Source organism: Syngnathus acus, chromosome 9 (assembly GCF_901709675.1).
Source record: "Syngnathus acus chromosome 9, fSynAcu1.2, whole genome shotgun sequence".
NCBI lineage: Eukaryota > Metazoa > Chordata > Actinopteri > Syngnathiformes > Syngnathidae > Syngnathus > Syngnathus acus.
In genome coordinates this window covers 6,275,063-6,285,747 of record NC_051094.1, presented here as the reverse complement: position 1 = coordinate 6,285,747, position 10,685 = coordinate 6,275,063, and the positions used below count along the sequence as shown (strand labels likewise).

General features: G+C 43.2%; 2 protein-coding genes across 2 annotated transcripts; both read right to left on the bottom strand.

Moving 5' to 3' along the window:
• Nucleotides 1-1,604: 1,604 nt before the first annotated feature.
• LOC119127009 (shematrin-like protein 3) lies at nt 1,605-3,747 on the bottom strand. The gene is made up of 2 exons (XM_037258667.1): nt 3,313-3,747; nt 1,605-2,333 (listed from the first exon to the last, which is right to left on the bottom strand). The coding sequence occupies exon 2, from the start codon at nt 2,320-2,322 to the stop codon at nt 1,861-1,863; it is 462 nt and encodes a 153-aa protein (XP_037114562.1). The 5' UTR covers nt 2,323-2,333; nt 3,313-3,747; the 3' UTR covers nt 1,605-1,860.
• Nucleotides 3,748-3,865: 118 nt separating this feature from the next.
• On the bottom strand, nt 3,866-9,902 carry rassf2a (Ras association domain family member 2a). Its single transcript, XM_037258666.1, has 10 exons — nt 9,618-9,902; nt 7,092-7,165; nt 6,822-6,897; nt 6,586-6,737; nt 6,231-6,346; nt 6,015-6,157; nt 5,760-5,913; nt 5,398-5,519; nt 5,203-5,300; nt 3,866-5,042 (listed from the first exon to the last, which is right to left on the bottom strand). The coding sequence occupies exons 2-10, from the start codon at nt 7,142-7,144 to the stop codon at nt 4,973-4,975; spliced, it is 984 nt and encodes a 327-aa protein (XP_037114561.1). The 5' UTR covers nt 7,145-7,165; nt 9,618-9,902; the 3' UTR covers nt 3,866-4,972.
• Nucleotides 9,903-10,685: the final 783 nt, after the last annotated feature.

The following is a 10,685-nucleotide window of genomic DNA, read 5'->3' as shown; positions in this document are numbered from 1 at the left end:
CACCCAGGCTGACTTGTTGCTTTGGAAAAAAGCAACCCTTGAAGTTCATTACTCCTAGTTTAGTTAGATAAGCAAGATGCAACAGGAAGTTCACACTGGAGGCTGGAAGACAAATTGTTATATTGTTGCGGAAACCTTGGCTCAATTTCAGATTAGGGGAAATCATTCAGAATTATTTGGTGTTCTTCCTATTTTGAACTTTACATCTTAATCTAGTATATTGTATTCGACACAAGAAGAATTTGGATGTTCTGTTTCTTTACATGAAATGTACAAAATAGGAGAAATATCCAAATATTCTGTCTATTAATCCCCCAATGGTGAAATTTGTAAATATCATGGGCAATGTATACACAAGATCAGCAATGTTCAAATATTAAACACTCTGCCTTGAAAAATCTCAATGGTTTAATTCTCCAGATGTATTAGAAAAATAAAAAGAAAAAGAATCCAACGCTCTCTTGTTGATCCTAATAACAGGACTGTCAACACTCGGGTTGATCTTGCATCTTCTTAAAGCAAAATCAAACAAAATGATTGAGGACAACAGTTCCGATTAACTCCATTTTATGTGCAAAGGTTTCCTGGTTAAGTACAAAGGTTTTAATGCCTGAGCAAGGATCTTGGGTTGAACTCAGGAGATCCCTAGATAACAGGCCTTTGAATCTATGTTCAAACGTCGCAGATAAACGTGTCTGAAGTTTAGCATCCTCTGTGGCCAATCTGCTCCTCTGTAGTCCCAAGTATTTCCTAAAGTGTATCAATACATCTGGATGGCCAGCAGATATCGTGTTTGGATTGCTCCAAAAGTCATCATTAAAGACTTGATGGAACTCCCTTTCCTGTCAGGATATCACAGATTTTCATTTTTCTTTTTAACACAACATAGCACGGCAGGGTTATCTGTCTCGGTCGTTTTAATCTTTCTTTTGTGTTTATTTATTTGTGAATTTTCTTCATGTGCTGATTGGAATCCAAACATTCTGTGGTGATGAGTGTTGTGAGAAGTGACATTATGTGAGGAATCTATTGTTCTGTAATCAATAATCACAATTGTGCAGCATAGCCTATGGAACATAGGGTAAGAAGATGCCATGCCTTCCGCAGCGCCCCCTGGCGGCACCAAAGCATTAATAACGCGATTGGACAAGGCAACGATAATAGCAAATCTCTGTCTCCCTCTGCTGCCCAAAAACGGAATTATATTAATAGCCCAAATTACAATCATATCAATGGAAACAGAAATATTTCCGAATGAATTATTTTTTCAATCATTAATGATTTTTGTTGTTGATGTGTAGTATATGCAAAAGAACACAAATACAACAGAACATGGTAAAACCTCATTGATTGTAATTTGGCTTTAATTGTGGAACAATATACAACAGTAAAGCACAATTGTCATAACAGTCAGCCAAATAAAAGCATGTTCACACTATAAAAAATTCATTATGAACAAGCATTGTACTGATTGGCTGAATAAAACGTATTTATTCCTCCGATCCTGAGATTTACTCAGGATCACTACACATCTAATTCAATTACTGAATATAAACTCAGCGCACTAACACTTTCATTAAAGTGCTCAAATAAGACCCCTATGATTGACTGAGCAAAAGTGCTGGCTCATGTAATTTGAACTATAGTAGCATTGGGACTGTTTTGTGTGTCTTTTCATTTGAATACATACAGTATACATGTGTACAAAGCACAGTTGTCTGCTGCTGTAACCATATGAACAGACTTTGGTGCAGACTAGTTCCTGTGTCAAGCTCCTCCAGTCTTCAGAGGTGGTTCAGTGCAGACGTGGCCCATTAAAAGTTCCAAGGTTTGTGCCGTAGGTGCGACTTTGTGCCAGCTTCACATCATGAAGACAAGAGAGAGCAGAGAGCCGATCACAACGATGATGCTGTTGTAGATGGGCCCACTGGACGCTCCGGTGTAGTACTCCATATCTCCAGAGCCCTCTGGCTCGTATGCAGGACCGGGTCCATAGCCACCACTGTGTCGCGGGTAGCCGTAACCTCCTCCGTAGCCCCCATATCCCCCATAGCCTCCGTACCCTCCGCCGTACCCATAACCGGGGCGGCTCAAGGCGGAGCCCAGCATGGCTCCTCCGATGGCCCCCGCCGCTGCGGCGCCGGCTACTTTACCCGCACTGGGCCCACTGCTCCTGGGAGGGGCCGGTCTATAGGATGGCCTCCGGCCACCAAAGCCCCCCCTGAAGCCTCCGCCACGACGGGCCTCCGAGCTAGGGGTCAGAGAGGCTAAGAGCAGCACACACAGGGTCACCGTCAGGGTCACTTTTTGTAGCCGGAACATGATTGGTTCACCTGCAACAACACAGTACATTGAAAAATAAAGTCTGTAGTTAGGCATATCATACCCATAATAATGAATAAATGAATGACCCCTAATTTAGAAAAAGTTCATTTGACTTAGGTCAGAAATAGACACACACAAGATGTTCTGAGCACAGCTTTGTTATTTTTACCATGCCGATTATTGAAGAGCTCCTCCTCTTAATCCTTCTAAATGGAGACGCACTTTTTATGGAAGCTTTCATAATCCTCAGTTCCTAACATTGCTTTCTGCTCAGTGCCCCTGTGCTATGACATATAAAGATGTCAACAATGTTCGTAATCCAAATAATGTTGCCTGTTACAATCTAAAATTATTGATAAGAGCAGGAAGACAAGTGAAAACTGAGTGACATTTTGTTCTATCATTCACCCACTCACAGACTTGTTCCTAATTTAAACTGGTAATAATCCAATTAGTGTAGGTCAGTCATGACAAGGCGAGAACTTTCTAACACAAACAAATGTGATGTAATCTGAATCGATGACGCACACCAAAATGTGCCAAAATGTAGTCAATCAACATCTAAAAATTTTGTAATCAAAATAGACACACTCTGGGAACAACTGACGAGACCACTGCAAAATTGAACAGGACAAATACGTGGACATTAACATTAAAAATGACTTTGTGGCCGGTGCTGCTGACAAAATGGTTTTTTTCTTAAAAAAATAAATAAAATACTTTTGCAGTGGTATCTTAATATTTTTTCCAAGGCTCATCTCAAAACAGGAATCTAGAAATATTTTCTTCATAATATTTAGTAGTATATTAGTAGATTCATTTAGAAGACCAATTCCTATATGAAAAATAATTTCGATCATTCTGCTATTGTAATTTTTCAAGATAAATTTGGGATTTCATTGACTAATCATCAAATTACAACAAAAACTGAACTAGTGAATTATACGAGTTCCCCCACACTATTCAAATACTAAAAGGTGTTCTTACCTGCTTGGTGTTTTGTCAAGAAATCAAAACCCTTCTTGTGTTTCTCTCCTCCAGTAGCTGAAAAGCACCAATTGTGTGTATGTGTGTCGCTGTTTGTTTCAGTGTTTCAGTGTCAGCCACTTCTCCTTCAGATGATCCCGTCGAGGGGATCATTATCACGTCTGTCATTGGCTGGCTGAGTGGTAATCTGTTTCGGACTTGAACACCTGATGATCTAATTTTGAATCAATGCTCCAATAAGGCAAGTAAAACATCTTATGTGCTTGACTAAGAGGATATTGCTGTCAGTTTGAGGAATGTTAGATGAGTGGTGGGCAAAGTACGGCCCGTGGGCCATGTACGGGCAGCTTGGCCTTTCATCCGGCCCACTGTGCTTGATATTATGGCTTATAACAACATTAAATATACTTTTTAGGAATCAAATCATTGCCTGACTTTCAATGAACACTTATGGCATAACCACTGCGCTACAGAAAATGCAAGGATGATGGATAACGCACCCCACTATTTGCAGAAATACAGTATCAACATATTTTAACCACCCATGTTTGTCTTATCTTTCTCCAATTTCATTTTAATTAAATTACAATCATTATTCAACACCAGCAGCCCTTCATTTTCACGAGTTGTTCACATTATTTCATAACTTCTGAAGAAGTCGTACAAAAAAAAAAGCAGTCAAAAGAAGTCGAAAACAAAAGCATGCACATTCTCAGAATGACATACAAACATTGGCATGGAAAGCTGGAAGTACTACACAGTACACGACGGCTCATGAAGAAAACGACAAGATCGCTAAAAGACATCCTATGTGAGTAACAGTGAGTGCAGCGGACGCCTCTTTGCAGCGTTGCCGAGGTGAGCCGATATTAATTCGGTGCCAGACGACACAACATGACGTCGCCTGTCTGTGTGCCGCTCGACACTCTCACTGACCTACTTCCACTCGAGCGCGGCGTGTAAGTTGTGTGGATGGCGCACACAAGCAGTCTTGAGTTGTGTTAAAGTCTTTTTGCTGTGCTTTCAATATATCAACATGACATTCATATCCTTTATGTGGGATGTGCGTTGTCTGTGACCAATGATGATTTGTAGACGTACCTGTGAGTTGAGGCTGAACCACTTGACCACTCGTAGTAGGGGACAAAAAGGATCCCAGTGCATCGTGGACACAAAAGGAGGGCCTTTGTTCTCGCTGTCTAATTTTTACTTTGAGGAAAAAAGTTATTTGTTTGTGCTTGGTGAGGTTTTTTCGCAGGCACTTGACTAAAAGCATGACCTGATGCTTGTGCTTTAAATGAACTTTTAACATGAGACAATCAATGCGGAGAGCACAATGGCCGAGTGGCTAAAAAGTCTTGGTCGCAGTTGAGAGGTCAGGCAGGGTCATTAAGGCCTCTCAATTGAAAGTCAACGTTTGTTTGTCAAAAGGTGTCTCGTGACAGTCCAGGGTGTGACCCAAAGTCAGCTGGCGGGTACAGTCTCCAGCTCACTTGTGACCCGAACGAGGACAATAGAAAACGGATGACTGGCCAATGTAACCTTCTGTCTCCGTCATCCAAAGCGCACACATCGAGATGGCGTCCTCGCTTCGTGTCTTGTGCGTTTGAAGCTTGGAGTCGTCCGACACGTTTAACGTGATGCTGGTGGCAGCTGGTGTTCACATACATGCGGGGCCTTCCGGAAGACAGCCGAGCTGCTTTTCGATGATACAACGCAAGACGTTGTACCTGCGCAAGTCAAACAGTAATGAACAAAGAAAATCGGTGGATATTTTGACAAATGCATGTCACAAAATGTTATTAACACATGTTCCTTTTTATTTGTTGATATTGTGATAAAAACTATCTTCTTTAATAAAACAGTGTAAATGGAAACAACCTCTCATACCTTCTTCTTAGCTTCTGCACCTCTCTATCCTCCTCCTCCTTCAGCTTGGTGATGAAGCTCTGCAGCACCGGCATCTCAAACTTGATATACTGCGCCACCTAGTGGAGTGGAGGAGAGCACGCGCACATGAGTGAGCTGAAAAGATGCCAGGCTTGTCGGTGGTGTGTGTGTGTGTGTGTGTGTAGAGATGCTTACATCATATGTTACTTCTTCTCCCAGGTCTTGCTCCATGAGGAACAGTTTGCACACCTGCTCACACGGACCCTGCATGACTCTCCAAACCAAAGGGAAGTCACTGCGCTTCAGCTTCACTCGCTCTGAAAAAACACACGCACGCACAATTGTGCAATTTTAAATGCATTTGGGAGGATTTACAACAGGGAACTGGCAGCCCATACTCAGAGTGGACCTCGCTAAAACAAATGTACTGTACAACATCACTCAAAGTCAGCCGACAAGTGCTATAGAAATGGATGTTTGTCAATTTTATGAGAGGCGTAAGTGTATCGAAAAAAGAAGAGGCTAATGCGGGTATAGTGAGAGTGCTTACGGCTCACCTCCACTAGCATGCGCGAGGTAGAGCGCAAAGTCGTCTGGGCTGTTTTCAATCTTAAACTTGTTGAGGAGAACTCTCAACACCTGAGGCGTCGTCATGCAGCTGTTGATGCGAACGTTGGTCACCGAGCCGAAAGCAGGCGTGAATACGGCTGTCTGAGACACACGAATACGACACGACAGACATGTGAGTGTTGAATCTTGAGGTGAGTTTTAACACAAAGCCAAAAGATTAACCATCGCTGTGCCTTCCTCACCTTGTGGTTGTAGAAGTGTCCATTGATGGAGAAGCGATGGCGTCGGATCTTCCTCTGGTCGCTGGGGGAGCGTCGGTGGATGCGCCTTAGAACCCCGGCGTCGCTCTTGGTTCTGAGGAGCTGAGCTGAGCTCTCACTGTCCTCTGTTGGGTCATCGGGAGGGAGGCAATCACATCACAGTTGTTTCTTCATCGGACTGCTGATGAGGACATTCACCTTCAGCATGCTCCTCCATCACACCGTTGTCTTCCGATTGGTTGGCAGGCGCCGTCACTTCCACAGTGGGCGGAGTCTCGGGTGGCTTTTGTTCACCGGCTGCGTTGTTTGGGGAGCTGTAAGGAAGTCGCAAATTACTCATTGTACATTTCTCATTCATTTTCTTAAATGACTTGTCAATGATTCAAATTATAAACTATGATAGTTATTTTATGATTCAAACGCAATATTTTACACATAAGAATTTTGTTCGACTGTATATTTATTGCAACCAATGATTCATTTGGCAGCATTGACCTTCAACGTGAACATTTCCGGTCATTGATTGGTAACCTGATCAGCGTGCACTTCTCACCCTTGACTGTCCAGAATGCAACCCGAGTGCCAAGACGTAGAAGAGGGAGGGGGACGGATACGCTCGTGGTCGTCCTGCATCTGCAACCTGATTGGTCGCCGCAGGCCCCAAAAGATGTTCAGCAGGCCCTCTACAATCAGCTCCCCCTCTTCCTGTTAGGGGGAAATCAATCAATTACTCACCACCGGATCGAAGGACTGTCGGGCCACGAATGTAAAATGTCTGACAATACAGACCTCTCTGTGCCTGAGCTGTAAATTCTGTCCTTCATAGTAGAGGTTGTATGTTTTCAAATGCGAGAGGAGCGTTGCCCTGGAGACAGAGATGGTCATATCTCAGCTCAGCACCCCGCTTGAGCATCTTTGGCTGGATTTACGCTACATCAAGAGGAACCTTGTGTGGAATTGGAAGCTTTCAGGGTTGGAATCTTCTCAAATACGGATCAAAATTGGCCACTTTTAAGATGCAGTAAATCCAGCCTTTGTCATCATAAATGAGTGGCTTACTTGCTGATGAACTTGTTCTCTCCGACCTGAACCCCATTGTGAGTGCCATCCATGGTCACGCTGCATGAGAGGAGCTGAGGACAGAAACAAAAGAGGTGCACCATCATTAGCAGACAAAGAGCACAAAAGAAGCAAAAGACAAGATTTATTGATTGGCAACTTGGACTTCCACTGCTCATTTCAACATGTCACTTCCTTCTCTGCATTTTCTGTGTGTTCGAGCCAGCATAGAAAAAGAAGCTCAACAGGTGCAGGGACACATGTGCAACTTGCTAAGACAAATTCTTCTTGCAGCTGCTCCCACAAAGACACATGCAGCCAGCAGATGAAGAATTAAAGACATAGGATCTTAAAATACTGCAGTCTAGTGGAAAGCTGGCATGAGTATGTTTCAAAATGTTTTTTCCACAGCACAGGTCAAAAAGGGGAATAGTTTGAACAGCTGTCATGAGATGCAGCCGATGAATCCTCCATATGGTGTCGAGACTAAATCACAAGGTTTTCATTCCCTCACAAGCCTAACGTTTGCCTGTCAACCAAAAGCGGAAAGTGAGCCCGCTTCTGTGATGTGAACACCACCGATGGATCTAGAAAAAACAGCCATGTGTTAACAAGCAATATTCTGAGCACGCCACGATTTTTCTTTTGAAATGGAAATTAGTACTGGCGCTATTTTGGGTCCCTTCTCTGAAATCGTCTCTTCAGTGCACTGTGGTTATGAAGGCGTGTGTGTTTGTGAGTCTTGTCTCAAGAGAGCAAAAGCAAGCAGTCAGAGGGAATCGAGAGCGTATAAAGGAAGTGCTCCCTTTCCGCTGTATCACTTCCTCCTTTGCTGGCCCAGCCACACAGGAAGCTGACACGGGGCCAAAATTTCCTCAATCTAACGGTGATGAATTAGCACCCACACCCACAGATTATCCACACACACAAACAGATGCGACATAATTTAAACCTGTCAATCAATTATGGGAATTGGATTAAATATTAAAAAGCATTCATCTGGGGGCTATCAATATTTCAGGTCTTGGTATGTCACACCTCAACGGGTGGCGTCAAGCTACAAAATGGAGGTGATTAATGGAGGTGACTTGAATAGAGCAGCTGCGACCAAGGGCGGTTGTGGACTGAGACAGTGATATACTTCATGTGACCTCAACAACAGGATCAGCTCAAGATGGCTGCTTTTTAACCTCGAGGCCATCTTGACAAGTCAAGCATGTGCTTCATGCAAGCTTTCTTTCAGATTGCCATCACTAAATAGCGAAGAGGTTAAACGTTTCCGATTGTTTGCTTCGACTATGTCTCCCTTCCGTGAGAGATGAGATGGTAAATCAGAGGTTTGAATGGACAGTTCTGGAGAGTGAATTCCCTCGTGGCTCATTACGGCATCAGCCAGTCGTCGGTTCCTGCACACTTTACCACTTTTCGACATCACCCACTTCTCCTCAGCAGAAGCCTGTCTACAAGCAGATACGATTCATACTTTTTGCCTAACTCATCCAAACACTCTCGTTTTGTGTGATAGTGAAAGAGCTCAACTCGTTCCGAGTAATTAAAACCCATGACCACAATCTCCAACTCCCCTCCACCCTGGTTTCAAAACGACAAACACACATGCCTGCTTGTTTTTCTTTTTAGTGAGATGAATAGCTTTTAAAACCCTCCTACCGACCCCTTTAACCCTCCCAACTCTACAGATCGCCTCTATTGTCATTAGTGTCATAGCAACCCAGAAACATTGAACCAAAAATATAATTCCTTCTGCTTCTCATTAGACATGGCAGGGGCCATTTAAAGCTTGGCAGGCATGACTGAAAGAGAGATTAGGTCATGAAAAAAAGATTCGAGCACAGCAGCACAAATCTACTTGAAACTCAGCACCACAATGTCGTTGAACTTATATTGCATACCACTGAACCACGATGCCTCTCATGTCTTGTGAATAAGTGCATAGAAATTCATCTAGGTTCTCCAAGTCTATACAATCACTACTATCATAGCTCTGCAAACCCGATTGTGTTGCTCGGCAACTTATCAAGGGGTATCATCATGTATGAGGGAGGGGGGCTGAGAAAATGTCATCAAAGTGCAAGAGGGGCTGGCTAAATAAGTCACATCCCTGTTCTCGAGTCGTTGGTTTGTAATTCTCTTGACTCACTTCATTTGGTGGTTCAAAATCATCTAGTAAGCATCAACGACATAGCTCATATATAATAAACATGAACATTTTTAAGTAAAATTTCCAGTATATATTTTTTTAAACTTACGTAGGAGGAGTTGTAACCTTACTGTTTATTATTACATAACCAGTCAGCCTTGGTCTCGCACCAAGCTTTAGACGCAGCCCACACTTAATGACGATTGCACTACGATAGCATCCCTTTAACGAGTTGTCGCATCGTATGATTTAAAACATGAAATGGTAAGGGTAAAAAATAAATAAAAATAAAAAAAACACGTTTAAAGCACTCGATCATACAACGCACACAATGGATGCCGCAGTGATGACATTAAAGAGCATCTTACCACAAACTACGACGACGTTGTCGGCTGCGTCAAAAGATTCGCTCCGTTCCTTTCACATGCGTTTTGGTGCGAGTCGCCGGTTGAACCGAAGGAAGCTCCCCCCTCGGTTTGTCCGCCCACGATCGCCTTTTTTTTTCTTTTTTTTTTCCGGTCTGCCCGCGTTGTGGTGCTCAGACTTGGACAGAGCGAGTGCATCTGTCGTGGAGGGCGGCGGAACTCGCTCGCGCCTCCCTGGCAGCCAATCGACGCGCGGGGCCCCCCAATGAGTCTATTGTGCACCAGACTTGGTCACACTTGAATGAAAGCCTCTTGGAACAATGGAGGAGACGAGCTGCCAAATAGTGAACCCTCCACACACACACCTTTGTTGTTTTATGGAAGGAGCACGTGGTTTACAAACTAAGCGCTGGTTCCTTGAGATGAATGTCAAATGAGTCGAAGAAAACATGTAACGTGGCTTTCAGTTAGCTTAGCTTTTAAGTTAAATGATTTTAATAAACCAAACAGATTAGATAGTTGTGCGGGAACGCCGTTATTTGCAAGCTACATTTTAATATTTGCTCCATGAAATTGTATTAAATTACTCACCAGTCTCACGGTCGCGTGATTATGACGTAACTGAACTGCTTCCTACGCGCATACAGTGATCCCTCGCTACTTCGTGTTTCGTTTATCGCGGCTTCACGACATCGTGGATTTTTCCCCCCCCCAAATTAAAAAAAAAACATTTAAAAGTCCAAATAAAACTTATAAATTGAGGAACCACGTGTCTAACCTTTAGGACAGTGTAGTATTGCTCCAAATGTTCGTTTACATTCCTTTAGAAGTCCATTTTCGCGTGTTAGCACGATCGCGAATTAGCATATTTCCGCTGACTCGTTAGCCTGCCCAGTACTTCATGTTAGTGACCGTACTTCGCGGATTTCACTTATTGCAGGTGGTTTTTGGAACCAATTATCCGCGATAAACGAGGGATTACTGTATTTAGATGTTTTTTGTCCTCCAATCAGATTTCGCCCTCTTTCTGTTGCCATGTTAATCTTATCTGTCCAGGACATTCAGAATTAG

Excerpts from the sequence above, each read along its gene's own strand:
- LOC119127009 (XM_037258667.1), bottom strand. The coding sequence starts at position 2,322 with ATGTTCCGGCTACAAAAAGTGACCCTGACGGTGACCCTGTGTGTGCTG.
- rassf2a (XM_037258666.1), bottom strand. The coding sequence starts at position 7,144 with ATGGATGGCACTCACAATGGGGTTCAGGTCGGAGAGAACAAGTTCATC. Across the intron at positions 6,898-7,091 it reads GAGAACAAGTTCATCAGCAA|GGCAACGCTCCTCTCGCATT; the intron begins GTAAGCCACTCA and ends CTCTGTCTCCAG. Across the intron at positions 5,301-5,397 it reads GAGAAGAAGTAACATATGAT|GTGGCGCAGTATATCAAGTT; the intron begins GTAAGCATCTCT and ends CCACTCCACTAG.